The sequence below is a fragment of the Engystomops pustulosus genome, chromosome 10 (assembly GCF_040894005.1).
Source record: "Engystomops pustulosus chromosome 10, aEngPut4.maternal, whole genome shotgun sequence".
Lineage (NCBI taxonomy): Eukaryota > Metazoa > Chordata > Amphibia > Anura > Leptodactylidae > Engystomops > Engystomops pustulosus.
In genome coordinates, this window is record NC_092420.1 from 34,964,776 (window position 1) to 34,986,648 (window position 21,873).

The 21,873-nt window shown below is 39.0% G+C and overlaps 2 protein-coding genes across 10 annotated transcripts in view; one reads left to right on the forward strand and one right to left on the reverse strand.

The window, feature by feature from the left end:
• Nucleotides 1-21,873, forward strand: part of CENPP (centromere protein P) — a 169,710-nt gene that overhangs the window by 117,831 nt on the left and 30,006 nt on the right. The window lies entirely within an intron of this gene.
• ECM2 (extracellular matrix protein 2) overlaps nt 1-21,873 on the reverse strand; it is a 28,495-nt gene that overhangs the window by 5,529 nt on the left and 1,093 nt on the right. The window contains exons 1-8 of one of the 3 annotated variants that reach the window (XM_072128253.1): nt 21,478-21,626; nt 18,836-19,169; nt 10,197-10,385; nt 6,570-7,250; nt 5,554-5,669; nt 4,597-4,732; nt 2,461-2,618; nt 1,617-1,756 (exon numbers count right to left, since the gene is read on the reverse strand). In XM_072128253.1, the coding sequence (XP_071984354.1) occupies nt 1,617-1,756; nt 2,461-2,618; nt 4,597-4,732; nt 5,554-5,669; nt 6,570-7,250; nt 10,197-10,385; nt 18,836-19,124 (1,709 nt within the window). In that variant the 5' untranslated portion in view covers nt 19,125-19,169; nt 21,478-21,626. Of the gene's footprint in view, nt 1-1,616; nt 1,757-2,460; nt 2,619-4,596; nt 4,733-5,553; nt 5,670-6,569; nt 7,251-10,196; nt 10,386-18,835; nt 19,170-21,477; nt 21,627-21,873 lie in introns of those variants that run through there. The other 2 variants (XM_072128254.1, XM_072128252.1) reach the window with 2 other exon arrangements.

The window sequence follows — 21,873 nt, forward strand, 5'->3', positions numbered from 1 at the left end:
ACTTTCCCGTAATGTTATTTATTTTAACATGCCGTGTACTGCGAAGTTGAAAAAAAATTCCAAATGTGGAAAAATTGAAAAAAAAAAAACGCACGTGCGTCATGTTCTTGTGGGCTCAGTTTTTTCGTCTTTGACTGGCTCATTGTAACGAATCTGCAGATGCCAGATAGTCTCGGGTCAAACGAAGACCCGAGGCTACCATGGCAACCGATCGCCGCCCCCCCCCCCCCTGATGACGTTCGGGGGCGCGGCGATCGTAATAAAGATGGCGGCGCAATATGCAACAACCCCCACCTCTGTATGAAGAGGACTCAGCCCGTGAGCCCTCTTCATACACTCCTTATACCACTGCGCCGTAAAAGTGGTTAAAGGCCCATTCAACGAGGGCCATGGCGGCCTCTTGGACCGAAAATAGAGGAGCCTCCGTAGAAGAAATCTGAAAGGCTGCCACATGGTCTAGTCAGTTTACCTTTGCTAGACATTATAGGTTGGACATTGAGAATGCTAGGGAGCTAGCTTTCGGTAGGAAGGTTTTGCAGGCAGTAGTCCCTCCCTATCTCATTTGGTAGATATAAGTTCGGGCCGCCATGGGAGACATAATGGAAAATGGGAATTATTCTCACCGTTAATTCGACTTCCATTACTCCACCATGGCGGCCCATGTGTAATTCCCTCCCCTATTAGACACTGTCTTTGGTGGTAAATATTGTTTTTGTGCCTAATCTGCTATGTGTGTGAAAATAATATACAATAAATCGGGTTGCATCCACAGCCGGTGTAGTTATTTGACAATCACTGGAGTGTCGATGCAGGGGTGGGGCATTTAACTTCACTGCTTCCAGTCCCTACAGAGGTCAAGGGTCATCCTTCAGTTGGGGCCATCATGGTGGACTAATGGAAACTGAATTAAAGGTGAGAAGAATTCCCATTTTTCCCACAGATGAGGATCACAGAAGGCAATAGAAGTCTATGGGTCTGCCAAAAAAAAAACATGATGACATATACGTTTTTCTTCACTGATGAGGCTGGGGAACCAAGTGTTGTGTTTTCTATACAATGTTAAACCGTCACTTTCTTTTGCGGACACCGACACATGTGAATCCATCCTAAATTAGTATGTTTTAATATTTTAAATTTGCAAACCACCCCCTTAAATTAACTCTAATGACTTTTAACTACCAGTGAAACTACTAAATTGATTATTTGCCCACTCCCCACAAAAAAATGTAAAAAATTTATGAATATATGCACCAAATATTCCATCCATTATGCTTATTTTAACAAACAGTTGCATTTCCCATTGAAGAATATACTCTTGCTCTATAACATGCTGCCTCCAGGTAGGACACTATGTACAAGCTGTTCACCTCCACCTGCTCTATAACATGCTGGTTCCAAATAGGACCCCATGTACAACCTGCTCAGCTACTCCTTCTGTATAACAAACTACTTGCAGATAGTACACTATCCATAATCTGCTCAGTTACTCCTGCTTTGTCCATACCATCTGATCTGCAGGTAGTATGTTGTAATCTGTTGTACCCCTTCACGTTTCTTTCATATAAAATTGAAACAAATATAAGAATTTTGGAAAAAAAAGTACATTTATATCTTACTTGTGAAAAATCCATGTTAAAGGAGGTATCCTTGTCTCCTCTAGTTGGTTATAGCGTAGAACAATTGTATGAAGATTAACAGTATAATTAAATGCAGTTTCTGAAATCTCCTCTATCTGGTTGTTTTCAAGATGAAGTTCCTGAAATAAAAGGGGGAAAAAAAACACTATATAAATGAATATATTTCAGAGAGATCAGCATCTACATTATCTTTTCTATGACGAGGATGTCATCTCTATAAGGGGGCATATGACAGATGAAGTGCTGAATATAACAGAGAAATAGAAGCCAAGTTCTGTGATATTACAGGCAGTCCCCGGGTTACATGCAAGATAGGTTCTGAAGGTTTGTTCTTAAGTTGAATTTGTATATAAGTCGGAACTGAATATTTTATAAGTGTAACCCCAGCCAGAATTTTTTTTTGTCTCTGTGACAATTGGATTTAAACAATGTTGGATTGTCATAAGAACCAGGATTAACAATAAATCTTAATTGCAGACACCTTTAATATCTGTTACAGCTGTTTATTGTAGCCTGAGGCAAAAGTACAGTAAATCACCAACATCCAGAGGTCCGCTTGTAACAAGGGGTCGCCTGTAAGTTGAGTGTTCTTAAGTATGGGACCGCCTGTACTTATATAATATATTTTTTTAGTAGGATTTCTGAGTAAAATTTAAGTAAATCCTGAAAGGACTCCTGGAAGGAACAGTGAGAGTCCTGCTTGTTGAAGCCACACCCAGGCACAACTTCCATCTGCAATATCATGCATGATTGGATAACGGTTTTAAGATTTCCAAAGATATAAACCTTCCATTAAAGTATGGGCTATTGGTGAGTTTCTTACCTCAATTGATGCTGGGAGTCCTTCTGGAACTATCCGGAATTTGTTTCTGGCCAGGCGCAAGTAAGACATATGTTGCAGAGGTTTAAATGCTAATGGACTGACAGTAGATTCACTCAGTTGGTTGCCTTCCAGTTCCAAAGTTACTAAATTCTTTACATCTAAAATCACAGTTAGTGTGTAAATGGGTTGTTAGGGATGCTTAGCGCCACCAAAGTTAATGAGGCTAAGCTGCAATGCCACAAAAAAATTTGTGGCCAAGTATGCTACTGTTTTGGAGGGGCGAGAAGCTATGTTTTTCTAAACTTGGACAATCATACTCATTAATGTGAATAATAAAACTAATCATTTAACCTATTATCATTTAAAGTTTAATAATATTACAGTGTGGTAGATTTGTTACTGCTGTAATAAGGGGTAACAGTCTATAGAAATTATGATATTTCTGTTGGTTGTGCTTGATTTTATTTTGTGCGTATATATAATTTTGACCAGTATATAATCTGATGTGTGTATCAGATTGATGGTAATTGTTTTTCTCATAAAAAACACTTAGTTCTGCATCAGTGTAGCTACAGCATTCTCAATGTATATTTGGTTCACAATGCATAAAAGCAAATGATAAATTTTCTTTACATTTATTAAAAGTTCTCATCAGCCATACATTCCGGTCATATGATCTCTATCTGTCCATGAATAATCGACCTAATCATGGTCTGGTTAAGGAGATTGTTCATGGACAGTTAGAGCTAACATGACCCTCCATCATTTTCGGGTCAGGAATTTACAAATCAAGAAAGTGGAGCAGAGCATTTAATAGATCTATATTGGTAAATTACCTAATATTCTGCCCTCTCACTTACACACACATTACAAAAAAAAAAACTAAAGTAGCCACCACTTTTAATACATTGATAAATATGCACATATATGTTGTCAAAAAAGACAAAAAAAGTTATAAATCTAAAAAAAGTACTGTTTGGACTTGATGGACAAGATCTTCTTTTCAACCTATTAATCATGCATAATACTGTTTGAATCCAGAGAAAAGCCCAAAAAAACCTGTATGGCTGATAAAAAAAATTCCTTACTGGACCTAAATTTGTATGCTGTGATATTTTTGCTCTCCAGAAAGTCATCCATGCCTCTCTTGAACATGTACATAGAGTGCACCATAACAACCTCCTGCTGCAGAGATTTCCATAGTATAATAATAATTCTTTATTTATACATTGCCTACAGATTACTGTATAAACTTGTGTATAAGCCGAGTTTTTCACCACAAAAAATGTGCTGAAAATCCTCAACTTGGCTTATACACGAGTCAATACTTAAAAAAAAACTTATATACTCACCCTCCGGCAGCCCCGATGAGTATATAAGGGTTTTTTTTTGTTTTGTTTTTTTTCTAGTTCTGTGCTGGCTGTATACTACTGAGGACAGGCTGTGCTGGCTGTATACTACACGGGGCAGGTTGGGCTGGCTGTATACTACTGGGGGCAGGCTGGGCTGGCTATATACTACTGGGGGCTTGCTGGCTATATACTGGGGGGGCTGTGATCAATGCATTTCCCACCCTCGGCTTATACTCGAGTCAATAGGTTTTTCCAGTTTTTGGTTGTAAAATTAGGGGTCTCGGCTTATACTCGGGTCGTACGCAGTGCTGCACACAGCTTGTAAATCGGTATCACTGCTCTTACATTAAAAAAAATCCCCTTCTATGGCGATGGTAGAAGTGACTTTCATCTAGAACAGTGGTTCTCAACCTGTGGGTCGGGACCCCAAGTGGGGGTCGAACGACCAAAACTGGGTGTCGCCTAAAGCCATCGGAGCCGCAATTTTACTGTGTTTTTACTGCAAGTTGCATGGTTTTGGGTCACCGCAGCATGAGGAACTGTATTGCGGGGTCACAGCATTAGAAAGGTTGAGAACCACTGATCTAGGATGCCCCCCCCTTGTCCTGGTCACAGGCCTAGGTATAAAAAGATTTTTGGTAAGCTCCCTGTACAGCCCATAAATCTTATGATTGTTTTAGTGATTTTTCCCAACTGGTGAGATCCACAAAAACGACCAAATACAGATGTATTTTGCTGGAAATATAAGAAGGTATTAGGATGTTGTTCTGGTATGCTAAATTACCTTTAAGACTGTCTTCATCAATGCCACCAAGTTTATTTTCGTTAATTTTAAGTTCCTCTAGAGTTGATGGTAATTCCAGTGGGATTTGGTCTAGGAGATTTCCATCCAAATACAGACGTCTCAAATTCTTCAGTGACTTTGAAGCAAAGCAGAAAAATAATCTGTCTGAGCATGCCGCTTGGATCCTGGTGTACCGTTACATGACTATAGTACAAGCTAATGTATTTAGCATGACTATTCTGCAGGAAATCCATTTTTACATCCAGTGTATTATTATATGTATCATATGCATCAGACTTTGGGTCAGGAGGGCCTCTTTTGGCTACTGGCAGGAAGGATTACTTGTTGTCAGTACTACTATCTTTGCAGGAAGGAATATTTGTGCTGTGGCTATTTTGCCTATTATTATATAGTATTTTGTTTCCTACTGATGGCTAATGCGGCTTATGGCTAATATACCTATAATACATAATGGATGTTACTTTTATGGTAGCTGAATTGGTGGTATGACATCAAGTGTTAGCATATCAGGGTTGCCTTGGATAGTAGGGAATCGTGTAATAATATTATACTATAGGAATAAGTCAAAAAATAACCAGTGGGCTGTATCTATACATGCAATGTTTCTATTGTCATTTCACAGAATAACTTAAAAACATGCAGCAATGCAGTCCTGAAAGTCACTTGGAATTATGAGTGCCAATCATATATACAGCCTACTTAGCATTTGTTAGATCAGCAAACATTGGTCATGGAACCAATCTTTTTTTATATAACATGAGGCTCCATGCACATAACAGTCGTGTTCATAACACATAAACAAGTATTCTGATCCTAATGTACATCCACTCTACCAGTGTAGTCCCTCATGTACAATCTAATAGCATCGTGTTACTCTTTGATTCATTTATTCTAATTGTATGCTTACACCATTGTAACAAACTCCAGGAGTCATACCTTAAATGCAAGTCGATCTATACCCGTAGATGTAAGTTTGTTCTTGCTGAGATCAATCCTTTCTAGATTAGGCATACCATTAAATGCCTCTTTTGGAATGGAGGTAATAGAGTTTCCTGAAATATAATAAGATAAGCTTATTGTTTCCTTTAGGCTTTTGCATTTTATCTTGCTCACCCCTGAGCAACAGGACATTGAATGATTAAATGTGTCTTATTATCTGGGCATGCACATTTCATTTAAGCCTCATTCTCACGGCTTACCCACATTGGAATCAGGGCATAGCATGCAGTGTGGTGGAGAAGGAAGGGGGACTGAGCACTCCTCACCCCTGCCCTCTCCATTCAAAGCTGAGTTGCCCGAGGAACATTGTTCTCACAACACAATAAGGTTAGAAAAAAAATCACTCCATCAAGTCCAACCTATATATGCCAAGTAGATCCAGAGGAAGGCAAAAAAACCTTGCAAGTCTGATGCCAATTGGCACAAAGCAGGATCAACAGAAACTACTTACAAAAAGTTTTATTTCCATAAGATGTGACATTAGTGCATAAGGCATCCAGGCCTCTCTTAAACATGCTCACATTATCAGCCATTACAACATTTTGTGGCAGTGTTCCACAGTCTCACAGCTTGTACTGTACAGTAAAGAATCCCTGTCATGATAAAGACTGGTTCTTCCACCTGAAACAAATTGGACTTGTGCTTTGGACATGCACGTTGGTGAATAATGAAAAGTCATAGGGATTTTGCGAGCTGGTGGATTGTGCATTTTTTTTCTATATTAAATTTACAGGTACATTATTTTTAATAACATATTGAAGAAATGTTTATATGTGACAGCTGAATTAAATATGAATGCCCAGATGAGAATACCCCATTAATGTGTATTGTAATATTTTATACAATTTTCTGCTCATTGCACCATTTTTAAACATTCTAGACAATCTATAACATATCATAACCAATATACAGTTAATGTACCATACAACCATAGTTGAGTATTATTTGCTTACCTAAGAGGTCCAGGCTCTTCACATCGGGGTCAGATATTGGAGGTACACCTGTCAGTTTAGCATTGGAACAGCTCACTGTTATTTCTGATATGAAACAACCAGGAGGCAGAGGAGGATGGTGGACTTCTGGAGGCCGACGGGAACCTGGAATACGTCTCCTTGGTACTCTGAACACATCGCCTCTTAGGTTATAGTCATCATCGTCATCATCGTCATCATCGTCATCATCTTCATCATCTTCTTCTAAACCCAACATCTCTCTTTCTCTCAGTTTTCGCTCCATTGCTAGCCGGTTGATTTCCTCTTCTCTCTTGTCCTCTTCTTTTTTTATATCCTCCTCTTTTTTCCTCTTTTCTTCTTCTAACTTTCGCTTTTCTTCTGCCTCCATCTTTATTTCCTCTTCTTCATACGCCTTTCTTCGTTCTTGCTCAATGCGTTCTTCCTCCACTTCCTTCTCAGTTTTTCTTGTATTGTCTTGTTGGAGCCTCTTATTGCCTTTTTTCTTTTTTATCATTATTTTAGTCTTTTGCCTCTCTTCCTTCTTTTCTTCCTTCTTAAGGATCTCATCCATTTCTTCATGGGTATGGGATAGTTTTCTAAAAACTATATCATTGGATTCATTTGGTTCTGGAGAATCACCAGATAATTCAAGTACATTGTCCACTGAAATACTGTTAAGTGCTTAAATAAGATGATGACCCAAATAAAGAAAAAAATAGAGAATATAATCATAATAGTTTAGAAAAGGTTAGTATATTGTTAAATGGTCACAAAATTTTCAACAAACATTCCATGAATCAGTAGTACAGGCCATTACAAGAAATGTTGTCCAAGACTTAAAAAAAAAATTGTGTGGCCTGGTGGGGGCTGCATAAATAAATAAACTTATTTACTTACCTCCGCGCTCTCTTCCAGCGCCCCGCGCTGCCGTCTCTCTGGTCTGTGATCCTGTTTGTTTACAGGAGCACCGGAGCTCCACTGTGTTCAGCTTCTGGCTTGCTGAGGTGGCCGGCTACACCCCCACCTACACCCTACGGGGATGGGTGTGCGTGATCTGCCACCTCACCCAGCCAACAAACTAACTCACTAGCTTCCGTGGCCCTTTAAACAAACAGTAGTTTAGACCTGAAATAACACCCTCATTGATAAAGCTATCATTAATTTTGTGGTTCTCACAAAAATTGGAATCCTTTTTCTGTGAATGGACAAATCAATCAAATCAGTTTGATTAATTGCCATTGCCCTTTTTGGAAGATATGTTATGAGTGCTACCTCGCCCACTTACTTTTTTTTCTCCTGCCCCCATACTTTCTTTTGGCTTTCACTTATAGCAAGGGGGGGGGGGGGGTCAAAGAGAGTGACGGGAGTCTCCTCCCAGCAGATGCAAGTGCAAGTCACATAATTCCCAGAAACTCCTGTACACACTGGACTACTGATTAGTGCAAAATTTGCTGAAATTTAAAACATTTTTCCCCACAAACTTAGTTTAAAATGAATGGAAATGTATAAAGGAAATCTAGCATCAACATCAAGCATAATAAACCAGGGACCCTTATTCATAGATCCAGGCTGTGCTAATTGTCTTAGATTTCTTAACTATGGCCTTCTTACTTCTGAAATAATCTTTTTAAATAATGCTATGGAGCCAGAGTCGCTCTGTGCTGTAACTTCAGACTGTCTCTAACTACCCCCTGCTCAATCAGTAATCTCACAGTAGCAGAGGAAGTTTCAGCACACAGTGGGAGGGGCAAGTGTAACAGCCTGTGAAGCTATAGAAGGAAGGCGGCCGTGGATCACACATACAAGGAGATTACCACAGTCCCTGGATCTTTGAGTGATTCTTCCTTGCTTTTCATACTTGATTATAATGGTAGATTTTGTTTAACCTCTTAAGGAGCAGGGTTTTTTTGCTCATTTCTCACTCTCCACCTTCAAAAATACATAACTTTTAAATTTTTCCGTGTACAGACCTGTGTGAGGGCTTATTTTTTTCGTAACAAATTTTACTTTCCCGTAATGTTATTTATTATTCCATGCGGTATACTGGGAAGCAGGAAAAAAATTCCAAATGTGGAAAAATTGAAAAAAAAATGCATGTGCGTAACATTCTTGTTTTACTGCATTCTAACACATTTTCAAAAATTAAACAAATGTGTTCAAAAAATTTTTTTTTTTAAATTGACATCTTCCGACGTGAATAACTTTTTCATACTTTGGTGTATGGAGCTGTGTGAGGGGTAATTTTTTTAGGGAAATGAGACGTTTTCATTGCTGCCATTTTGAGGACTGTGCAACATTTTGATCACTTTTTATTACATTTTCTATGTCATGTAAAAAGGTGTAAAACTCGTGTTTCGGACATTTGGGCGCCATTTCCAGTTTTGGAGGTCACCGCCGTCAATAACGTTTTTTTTATTTTCATTGATCGGGCATTTTCAGACGCTGAGATACCTATTGTTACTGTTTTTTATGTTTTATATCAGTTCTAGGGAAAGGGGGGTGATTTGAATTTTTAATATTTTATTAAGTTTTTTACAATTTTTTTTTTAACTTTTTTTTTTTTCACTAATTCTTAGACCGTCTAGGGTACATCTAGGGCAGTGGTGCCGAAACTATGGCACTAGTGCCAGAGGCGACACTCGGAGCCCTCTCTGTGGGCACCCAGGCCATCACCTCAGCATGAAGTTCACCAGACAGGACTCAAAGAATCTTCCTATAGAATTTTCCTACAATAATAGGCGAATTTTCCCTCCTCCTTTCAACTGCATTGGTTTCTTTAGGAGGCTGAACGATTGAAAGTTGTCAAAGAACAAGGAGAAATACATTACTGCTTAAATTGCTGTGCTGGCACTTTGCTATAAATAAGTGGCTTTTGGTTGAAGTTTGGGCACTCAGACTCTAAAAGGTTCACCCTCACTGATCTAGGGTATTGTTGTATAAGGCGTTTTTGCATATGATTCATTACAATGAGCCACTGGCTCATTGTAACGGATCTGTAGAAACCATGCAGCCCCGGGGCAGCAGCTCCCGATAAAGTCTCCTGTGGTAAGCAGTCTTATATGTCTTGGTAGTTTGTGGGAAAAAATGTCAACTGCATTTTATTAATATTTTTGATTAGAATTTTATAAACATACATTGTAGCCATTTTTTTTTTCTTCGCTTCAAAAACCATAATTGTACAAAACCTGTAAAGCGTTTTCCGTTGGCTCTGCATGTATGTATGGGTGAGTTCTAGTATCATGCATATTGAATTAGTTAACAAGGTTCATAATGAGAAGTTATTACTATGATCAAGCATATGTTATGGTGCTGATTATATTTTTTTATAAGGAGCACAGTCTATTATCCATGTACAGTGCAAATGTAAGAAAATTAATGCTTTTACTCTGCTAATATTAATGTGATTTATGATGCAAGGAGTTTCTTCATCCACATGGCCCAACAGTGCAAAATTGCTCTTTTCCGGGGAAGCTGGGACTCCTTGTCATAACAAATCTTCACATCCACATTGCAAAGGGAAGGAAGACCTTTCTTGTTAAGCTGCATGTGTTAAAGGTTAGTCTTTAACCTTGTCATATAGTGCACAAGAGGGTCACCTGCAGTTGGATAATGTGAATTATACCATACCAGTCTGACTGCACACTGGACAGCATTCTCCATTGGGGATCACCGTCTTGGGACATGGAAGAGAAGGGCAGGCTATTTCATCACAAATCTCTTTCCCGTTGGAACACATGCAGGTCACACAAGGCTTAGGAGACCACACTGCCCTATCATACATTGCTATGCCGTTCACCATGCAGTGACCTTTCTTCGCTGCAAGAGAGAAAAGGAGAACAACACAAGAAATGACCACTGTTCGCACCAAAATTTTTTTTTTTTTTTTTAAAGTTGTAACTTTCGAAACTGGAGGAACACTGCAGGAAACTAGACCATGGTGAGCTTTGAAAGTCGCAAATGAATACAAGCACCATGAAAAGTCTAAAAAAATTTAAAGAAAGATTCAAGCTATAAGTTTGATACATGACCCACAATATGTTTTATTGCATATTTAATAAAGGTTATATTTTAATACACTCACATGACAAGGTATATTTTGAGAAGCAAATTCATGCAACTTTTCACTTTTGTATTGTATTTAAAGTAGTCCTGTAAAAAAGACGAACTAAAACAACTAACGTTTACAGTATTTTCTCTAAGCATTGGATCGGCTGTTGGATTGAATCAATTATAGCTCTTTTTAACATTTGTAACTAATTTTAATTGTATGTTGCAGTAACATTCTGAACTCTGTTCTAGCCCATAATGCTAAATTGTTTCTGTAGCCCCTTTATGTTTGTAATTAATATGGTTTAACAATGCACATGGTCTTACTTGAGTTTCCATTTTAACACTTGATTGTTAATATATGGTAACCCTTGGAAATACTTCATCACTTACAGTAAAGGTTGAAAGGTTAAAGGGGTTTACAAGATATGATAATGATAACTGAGCAACAAGATTGTCTGAACCCAAATGGCAGCCTCCCAGCACCAAAAATAATAGACTAAAATAATCATGACTCCCCACAAATCAACTGATATGAGAAGTCTTCCTTCAGAGAAATACTCTTATCACTTGAATAGGAGCTTAGCTGCAATACCCGGCACCAGCCACTTCACAGAGAACAAAGCTGGAGTTGTAGCTATATTCTCTGTTATTAATTAGTTGCTGGGAACCTGCCAGTATCAGGTGACCGTCACAAGTCAGGAGTGTTGGACCTCTAGCTATCTGATATTGTTGAGCTATCTTGTGGATAGTTGATCAATATCAATAGAAATCCCCTTTAAATAGAGTTTTGTCTTCTTGCATCAGAGTTTTTATAGGTTATAGAGGTTATGGATAAAATGCTATGTGTGTGTTCTACTGATGGCAGGATACAAATCTCATCACTCATGCTCAGTAAACCTTAGGATTTGTACTTTTTCCTAATGCACTAAAATTGGTGCTAAAGAAAATTTGCTCTATATGAACAATGAAAGCATTTAAAGGGAACCTACCACCACAAATCTACCTATAAAGGTAGATTGGGTGGTAGGTGGATCATTGGGACGTGAGGATAGCCCTTTTAAGGGCTAATCCTCACGTCCCCGCACTTTTTTGTTAACTTTTATTAGACATATATTCAAATTTACTTATGCGGCTACTGGGGCGTGGAGTAGCCGCATCTGAGGTTACACGAGGCGGCTACTCCACGCCCCGGTAGCCACTTTACCCCTCCTACTCACCCATCTTTGGCACGTAGCTCCGCGTAGCTGCGCGCCCTCGTCCGGCGATCTTGCCTTCTGCGCGGAGCTGCGTGCCGAAGATGGGTGAGTAGGAGGGGAAAAGAGGCTACCGGGGCGTGGAGTAACCGCCTCGTGTAACCTCAGATGCGGCTACTCCACGCCCCAGTAGCCGCATAAGTAAATTTGAATATATGTCTAATAAAAGTTAACAAAAAAGTGTGGGGACGTGAGGATTAGCCCTTAAAAGGGCTATCCTCACGTCCCATTGATCCACCTACCACCCAATTTACCTTTATAGGTAGATTTGTGGTGGTAGGTTCCCTTTAAGGAAAGGGGGTTGGGTTGAAGTTTTATAATATAATTATAAATATAATATATATAAATATAATTTAGATACCATTGTGAGAAAATTAAAGTATAATTTCTTTCATTTTTGTGTTTTTACATTTTAGATCATGTTAAAATACAGTTAAGGAAATACAGTGTAAGGAAGCAACAGTTTTCTACACAGCATATTCCACACAGTCTTCATTTAGCAAGAATGAAGCCATAATGAAACCCATGTTTTCTAAAAACCAAGTACCTCTCATGAATCATGAATTCTACAACAATTACTTTTGGTCCCCTATTCTTTGCAACTTTACTTTAGTTCATCAAGTTTTATTTGGGATTTGCTTTCGATCAATGTTCTGTTTCATGACCCAGTTGCAAGGAATTTATGGTCAGCTTAATGCCCAGGTCCTGTGGTCACAAACATTCCTGAAACCTCCTTCCTAAACCCCCATGCTTGACAGTTGGTATGTGATGTTTGTGCTGATGCCTTGTTTAGTTTTGTGCTGTTCAAAAGAGATTGTTATGTATTAACACTGCTCCCTGTGCTCGTACACAAAATGACACACAATCGTGTGCCCAAATGAAATCTATGCAAGGCCCGACCATATGTAGAATTTAGCTATAACCTGTGCCAATATCCTGGTACCATCTATAGTATATGGTATGTAGTATATTTATTTCCAGACCCAGTCTGCTCTGACGTTGGTGAGAGGGGCGAAAAAGTCCCAATTCCTGCCTATGCAACAGTTTTCTGCCATATAAGGCATGATACATACAGATTGAATGATTGAAACTTACAAAGCAGACATACTAGTGCCTCTTTCTGATTGTACTGTGATGAACTTGATGATTTAAAGGGGACAAGTCACCACATTTTTCATAAATACAGCTAGCGACAAGTTCCTATAGAGCCCTATTAACTAAATGCAATTCTTCTTTTAGCCAAAAACTGTTTCCATCACATCCCCATAAAATGAACTCTCTTGTCTGGCATATAGCTGTGAATCAGAAGGGGCATGGCCTCCTAGGCTGAGGCCTGTGGCTCCTCCCTATGTGACTGCATGAAGTAAAGTGCACCAAAAAAAGGTGCAACTGCGTGCAGATCCTTTCTCTAGAACTGATATAAATAAAGAGTAAAAATCAAAAACACATTCGATATTGCCGCATCCGAAAATGCCCGATATATATCAAATAATAACTTTTTTCACTGCGTTTAACCCCGTAACAGAAAATAGCGCCAAAGTCAAAAATAGCACTTCTTTGCAATTTTGAAAAATATAAAAATTTCTATAAAAAGTGATCAAAGGACGTACAGCCTTAAAAGTAGCATTGAAAACTTCATCAAAAGTTGAAAAACATGACACCATCCACAGCTCTCTACACCAAAGTATGAAAAAGTTATTAGTGCCAGAAGACAGCAAAATCTTAAAATAATTTTTTGTACAGGAGTTTTTAATTTTTGCAAATGTATGAAAACATTGTAAAACCCCAAAGAATAAAGTAGACATGTAATTTGGGGCCCACAATGAAAGCCGCAAAATCCAAGCCCACAAGAATACAGCGCAAATGCATTTTTTCACCAATTTCACTGCATTTGGAATTTTTTTCCCGCTTCCCATTACATGGCATAAAAGAATAAATACCGTCACTAGAAAGTGCGATTTGTTACGCAGAAAACAAGCCATCACACAGCTCTTTACGTATTTAAAAAAAAAAAATACAATTATAGATTTTTGATTGTGGGGAGTGAAAAATGGAAACGAAAAAACAAAAAAGAGTGAGGTCCTTAAAGGGCTACTGGAGGATTGGTTTAGCCTGGCCAGGCACATAGGCTACTCCGCGCCCCATTAGACTGCAGTCCCACCTCCTAGTGCAACCTTTTCATGCTTGCAGCTACACACAAGCATGCTCCAGTGCCAGGTTGAGCATAGAGGTGCACTTGCGCTTTGCATGTGTGCACTCTTTGCTCAACCCGCCATATGTAGTGGCACCATATATGGTGGCGACGCAGCTTGGGCTTGTGTACAGCCGCAAGCATGAAGGGGAAGAGGACTATAAAGGATACTGGGGCATGGAGTAGCATTTGCATCCCCCCAGGCTACCCCATTCCTCAGTAGCTTTTAAAGGTAATTTGAATATTACTTAAAGTTTAGAAAAAAGTTAGGTTGCGATAGGAAATGATAGATTAGGGCAGAAGCAGGCAGGAGGAATCTACCATCATATCTACTTCTGATGGTAGATTCCTAATGGTAGGTTTCCTTTAATGCACTGGTATATAGGTTTATGCTCTCAGAGATCTATGTATTAATTATATCATGAAAAAAAAATTATATATAATTTAAAATGATTTAAAAAAAAACCCATATAGGATACAAAATAAAATACCATATATACTCGAGTATAAGCCAAGGGACCTCATTTTAACACCAAAAAATGTGAAAAACCTATTGACTCGAGTTTAAGCTTAGGGTGGGTAATGTATTGGTCACAGACTCCACCCAGTATATAGCCAGCCAGACCTTCCAACAATGTATGAACATTTGTGAAAATGTGAACATTTTTTTTCTTTAGCTTGCTATATAATTTACAATTGACAGCTGACCCTACATTATTTGAGCAATAGGTCATTCTCAGTATAAAATGCTATTTTCAGTCATTTGGCCCCGTCTTGCATTACTGATATGTAATTTATGCATTAGTTATGGAAGCAAAAAGATTTACCACTTATTTCTATTTGGAATTGCCATTGCGTATTTTAGCCACAGAACACACGTAATGTGATTTTTAGGTTTCTCAACTCTAAACCTATAATTTGATAGCAGTAGCTCTTTGAGATTTTGTTTAAGTCATCATTGTACAATGAAGTATAGTCTTTATTGGAGTCTCCAAACTATTATGTGGCTTTGTGAATTAGAGTTTGCGTTGTTTTAATAGGAGACAGGAAAGATTCCTAAACCATCTAAATGGCAGTGCAAAATAATAATATATCATTGTTAACCACTTTTCACATTTAGCAGTATCATAAACTGACCAAAAGAGGAAAGTGTGGCATATGTAGAAGAATGTCATTATTACTAGATTCACAAATTGTCTTTGTATTCGCGTCCTTTTATCAAAACAGCAGCTGTCTACATATTCTGCCTAAAGGAGATTTTAAGTTTTTAAAGTATGTGTGTGTTTGTCCAACTAATCGAGGATTTTATTGCTGCGGCAATCATGCGACTGTGTACCATCTTCTTCTGAGAAGCCCACCTATGATGCATGTATTCAGCATATTGTTGCACAGGAATCTTCTGCAATGTGCTCCATGCACTCCTTTATTCAGGAGGAATTCTGAAAGTGAGTAAGCTTGATTCTAATTCTGATTTAAAAGATGATAGTAGAGGTAGACCCTTATTCCCTGTTAAAGATGTGGACCACCTTTTTAAATTGGTTAGAACCATGGTGAAGATTGAGGATCATACGGAGCATCGCTCTGTTCAGGACATAATGCTCCAGTGATGAGTGGAGATACAGAAACATGTATTTCCAATTTATAAATCTATTTCTTCATTGAGTGGAAGACTTTTTACCACATGTTGTAAAAAGAAAATATACATTTTCTAAAAAAGATACTGAGGAACAAGATATAGTGACACCAATTTTGGCACCCTATCTAAAGTGTCTTGGAAGTCTGCGTTACATTTTTATATTCTGGCTTTCCTAATGATCTAATGGATAAGAAAGCTGATTTTTTTAAGGAGGGCTTTGGGGTCATCATTGGTGGATTTTAAGCCTATTATAGCTGCCACATGTGTTGTTAACTCTATCCTGAAGTGGCTCTCACTAAAGAAGCCATATTGTCTGATATTTGGCTAAAAAAAATGCTTCTGCATTTCTAGCAGTAACTTTTGTGGATGCACCTATGCTGTCTGCAAGGTCTTCTGTGCTATCCAATTCAGCCATTAGAGCCATCTGGCTAAAAAACTGGAAAGGGGATGTGACCTCTAAAAAAATTAGCAATCCCATATCTAGGCTGGAACCATTTATACAGATCCACCCTAGATAAAATTTTGCAAAGAGCCGTTGATGTTAAAAAGCGGTTTCCCAATACCCAGGGGTTTTGTTCTGCCATATAACTGCTGTAGGCCTGGGATGGGAAAGAGTCAAGTGTAGATCTAAAAATCTTCCTTTCATAGGACATTCTAGATTCCCTCAAGTGTTGGCTAGTAGGCATAAATCTCCAGCCTGGCCTTTCTTAGAAACAGGAGAATCCAGCTACATTAATAATCAATGCAAGCACATGGGGAAGGGGAGCCCACTCAGGAGATCAGTTGTTTCAAGGGACCTGAGACAGTCTAATGGAAAACAAGTCTTTAAATTTCAGGGAATTAAAACCTATTCTGAAAGGGATAAAGGCCTTTTTTTAACAATCATCCACGGTATCTATTTGAAAATAATGACGGACAATGTGATAGCTGTAGTCATCCTAAATCGTCAAGGAGTCACCAGAAGTCCATCTTTAAAGGGCACCTGTCATCAGGTCTCTGTCACTATTTCTGTCACCTCTACCTGTTGGAGCAGCTCACAGAGATCCCATCCCAGCCATTATCTAGTTATTTCATACATTATTCATTGTAAAATCATCTATTCTTTATTATGTAAATGAGGCTGGTCACATGATTAGAGGCAGTGATGTCACCCCTGTTACCCCTCCCCTCTCCTCCCCCTGCTCATGTCTGTGTGTAATGTATAGTAAAGCATTGCTGGTATCTGTGCTGCATCTGCTGACATGCTGCATCCTCAATATACAGGTGTGAGACACAGACATCAGCTACACATGTACCTGACATGTTCTGCTATAACATGGCTGCCTGGAGCTGTTGTATCTCTCCTAAACACACACACACACACACACACACAGGCTGCAGGGGGCGTGGCCACCAGCACCAGGAAGCACATCATTATACAGCCTCACATCATTATACAGGCTGTCAGTCATGCACTGGGGGTGTGGCTGTGCCTCCCACTCATGAATAGAGTGGACAGCTTGAATATGCTAATGCTTCATTGGACATTTCACAGGTCATTTGCATACAGCTTTAGGACCTCATTGCTTAGGTTTACAGGCATGTAGAGGGACAATGAAGGGATAGAGGCAATGCTCTCTAATGGCAGTTTATGAAAATATATTTAGTTTAGGGGGGTTATTTTGCATGACGGGTTCTCTTTAATGTGGCAATCTCCTTTGTAGAAAAACACCTATTCTCCTTGCTTGGCAGTTCATATATAAGGCACAGAGAATGCAAGAGCGGAGTGTCTGAAGAGGGAAATCTTCTAGATGATAAAATTTTGTGGTACTCCAGAAAGGTCCAAAAGTTCTACTATCTGAATCCTCAGAAAAGACCCTGGGGGCTGGATGCTCTCTCACTGAAATGGGGGTTAAGACTAGCTTATGCTTTCCCTCCACTGATCCTGCTACCAAGGGTTTGAAGAATGTCAGACAAAATCAAGTGAAAATCAGCCTAATAGCCCCCTTCTGGTCAAGGAGGGCCAGGTTCCTGCTTCTGAGGGAGGTATCGATATACAACCCTTAGATTCTACCAGAGTTGCAAAATCTCTTCTCACAGTGCCTCGTCTTTCATCCAAAGATCAACATATAACATGTGGAATTATTACCAGAAAAGAAACGGAGTTGTAACGTTCGTTAAAATCAAAACATATAAATCTTTATTCTTCAACACGAGACAACACAAAATTGTACTGTCATTTAAAATGGTGTAATTAACAAATTTTGTGCAAAGGAAATCCAACACAAAAGGTCCAGTGAGACAAAAAACCTCATGACCACATGCCAGGGTACATTGCTGAATTCTACAATAAATGCATCAGTAAAAGATAGCAGACAAGTGTCCTACCCATTGTGTGTCGTCTGTGGCTGCCTCCCGGACTCCCCAACGCGCGTTTCGCCCACGCTTCCTCAGGGGGTACCTTATATAACATGTGGAAGCCTGGCTTCTAAGAGTCTAGTACTTTCCAAAATTCATCTCCATAATTCAGAAAAGTAGGAATATAGCGACAAAAAGAATTTATTTTAAAGCCGGTAAAGCTTTTTTTTTAATCTTCTGACAGGATCTAGACTCGGTAATTTCCTTTTCCCGAACCATGACAGCACCACTTAGTTCCCTCCCTCTTCTGGCCTTTTTTTTTCCCCCACTCCTGTTTTTTTGTGCGCATGGTGTAGCATAAAAAGGGTGGAAGGAGTGTGTATGTATATGTGTGTGTATAGATACTCACCAGGATTCTTGTTATGTTATTTATGCGTGTAAAGTAACCTAAGAACTTATAAGTCTCATACAGTCTCTCTGAAAGCACTGATGCGTTAGAGGAGGCGTCAAGTTTTATGGCCTGGGTTTCCTATCCCCGGGGCTCTTTGGTTGGTGCTGTAGTGGTTCAGGGAAAAGAAATTACTGGTGAGTAATTGGTGATTTTGCATTTCAGCCATTGTGAAACTATAACACCCAGCAAGCTCCATCAATTCTTTGAGAGGTGAGAGAACAGATGAGCTGCTAGTTACTTGCATAGAACAAAATTTTACCAAACTGCAAGAGCAGACTCAAATGTTAGTGAGATATGATCACCTTGGATAATCATATGTAAATTGTGCTTACCTTATTCACATCATACCTGGTAAAATATTGTAGCTTGGGGCTTGCTCACTGACCCCTAGAATTGCTTGTAGGAGGTGTACTATGGTATCATCCCCATTGTAGACAGGTGCATATGATGTAGGAACTGGGATTGGTGAAGGTTGGATTAGTTTTTGCCCCCTAGTTGCACTCTTTATCGGCACTCTTCTACGTCTCTGCTGGATTCCCTGCTTTTGTTTTTTCCGAGTGGAGAGTTCTTCTTCTTGAGTCCATCCAGGACACAGTGAGATCAATAGGATTATACATACCAGGGTGTGAGTCCTCATCTTCTTATTGTCCCAATTCAGAACCCATCAACAAAGTAATAATGCCTAGGGAAAAAACACACAAGCTTAAGATATTTCAGTGTTTTTGCCTGTTGTGGTTTATATGACTTGCAGTAAGTAGATAATGCTGCTTCAGTAGAGAGTTTTTTATTTGGAATCTTTCAGCAGTTTTGAGGTAGATAGGAGACCTGGAAAGCTGTAGAAGGCTAGAACCACACACAGCATTTGCCCTGAGTTTTAGCAAAGGTAGCTCCAAGATGGAAGCAATTAAAAGCAAATGTAAAGTTAGCTTTGCAAGGCAGAATAAGTGGTGAGATTTAAACAAATACAAATTTTCTAAAATAATAAAACTTATAAGTTAATAAAAAATGTTTTTCTGTCCTGAGTATAGCTGAAAAAATCCTTGGTGAAAGTAATAAAAACTCCTAGATACTTTTGTATATGTTTTTATTAGTAGTAGTGATTGTAAAAGCTTTCACAAATGGACAAATATAAGGGCTATGTTGTTGAGTGCTGGGATGTGATTTTGTATTTTGCCAAAAGTCAACAGAAAACAGCTTTCCATGGCTTAAGTTGAAACTACCGGAAAATTCTGTTTTACATTTTATAAAGTTCTGAAAGACATGCCAAAGTTGGCACTTGTGATAAAAGTTGTAAAATGTGTGATTTGGTACAATATGACTAGTATTGAGGCCTCTATATTTGACTCTGGTCTAAAGGCTACATACAGTTCCTGGATATCTTATCTGTAGGATGTTACCTCCTTGTTTTCAATCGTAATAGAGAGTAAGGTCAAGCCTCGCTGGGAAATCAGCCAGAGGTCCTGGGAATCCAAACAGCATGAGGACATTGCACTGCAATGATTATAAATACACTACAGGTCCCTCAATCGGCCATCTGATTCTCTGTCAAAAAGGAAGGAACCCATAAAAGAGGTTTCTATCACCACCAGAAACTAAAGGTAGAATATCTATCATAGGATTTTCTTGACTTTTTGGGGGGTTTCGGAGTTTTTAGTGCTAAAAAAGGTCCATTTGCCAGCACTCAGAAATAGCGGCTTAAAGATAGAACCACTGCTAGATCAACACCATGGAAAGCCAGATTTATGACTTTAAATTCAATTTTTTCTAAAAATTGCATAACCCGTACTACCCTCCTGATATATGTGAATATATATGTATATGAATTTGTTACTCAAATTCTTCCCCTAGTACCTATTCCTGCTGCCACCTACAAATACATGGACTCTTGATTTAGCCAAAAGCTTTATCAACTGTTTAGTGGTTGTGTTAATAATAATTCCTTTATTTATATAGCACACACAGATTACACAGCGCTGCACAGAGTTTGCCAAATCAGTCCCTCTCCCCAAAGGGTGCACAATCTAATCAACCCACCAGTATGCTTTGGAGTGTGGAAGGAAACCGGAGGACCTGGAGGAAACCCTCACAAACATGGAGAGAATATACAAACTCTTTGCAAATGTGACCCTGGGTTGTGTAGGGTTATTACAGCTCAGTCTCTATGCAATTTGAAACTGAGCTGCAGTGCACTGTTATGGCCACTTAAAAAGTGAAGAGAGCTTTCTACTTCCAGTTCTGGTCCCTGTCAGGTGTTGTAACCCTCCAATCTGATGTTTTATTCTAAATAGATCATTCATATTACATTTCCAGAAAACAAAAGGCTGCTCTATTTGATACACAAAGCTGTTTTAATGTAGCTTTGTGTTGAAAAAACCTACCTTCCTCATCAGTTCTGATATCAGTCATGTGACATTACAGGGCAGGTCACTGCCCTCAGTAGTGACCTCTGCAGTTGAGGCATGTGACTGACCTTAAGCAGTGATGTGCCATTTGTGTAGTGGTCACTGCAGAGGTCAGTTTTTGTCTGCAGCCACAGTGTAAGCCGAATATTACATTAAACAATTGGAGATGCAGGAGTTTGTACTGGGCAACCTAAGCTGGAGTATAATAAAAAGGGGCAGACATTAAAGAATAGCAAGTGTTCCATATCTAGCAGTAAGGGATATTAGAAGTAAAGATATTTCACACAACATGGTTCAGGTTTATACTGTTTTTAATTCATCATGTGTAATACACCTAGTTTTATAATGCTTACATCATAGGGTTACCTTTGATGTGTAAGGCACAAGAACCTGAGCCGCCACCCAATACCTATCTAACCCTATGACAAACTGTACCCAAGTACAGGCTACACTGCTACATTCTGGAACACACATCAGACATTCCATTTGTATCACAGTCCACATTGCAAAATCATTAAATTGTGCGATTTCTATAACATATTTTCTTAAAAGATTCCATACTATAAAGAAAATACCCAGAAAACCTACCGACGGTCAGTAATAATAGACGCCTTCTTCTACATGGTGCATCAGTGTCTAACGCATTCCCTTTATCTGGAAGTGTATGCTCAGATTCTGCCTTTGTCTCCAGTTAGAAGACGGGCTCTTTTCTTTATGAAAACTTGATACTGTTTTGATAATGTTCAATCTTGTTTGGACCTGTGCAATGCTCGGGGGGAAGGGGTTCGCCATAGTGATGTCTATGATAAATCAGCCTGTACACTCAGTATGTGAGGATAGACGCTTTGCTAGCACTGGGAGCAGCAGGCAGTACAATGCATTTGGTCCTCTGGCTGACAGGGTACAGCTGGGAACAGATTTTCCCAATAATGTGCTTACATAGGCAAGATATGTATAAGATCTTATTTAAAGGGCCTCTAGTTA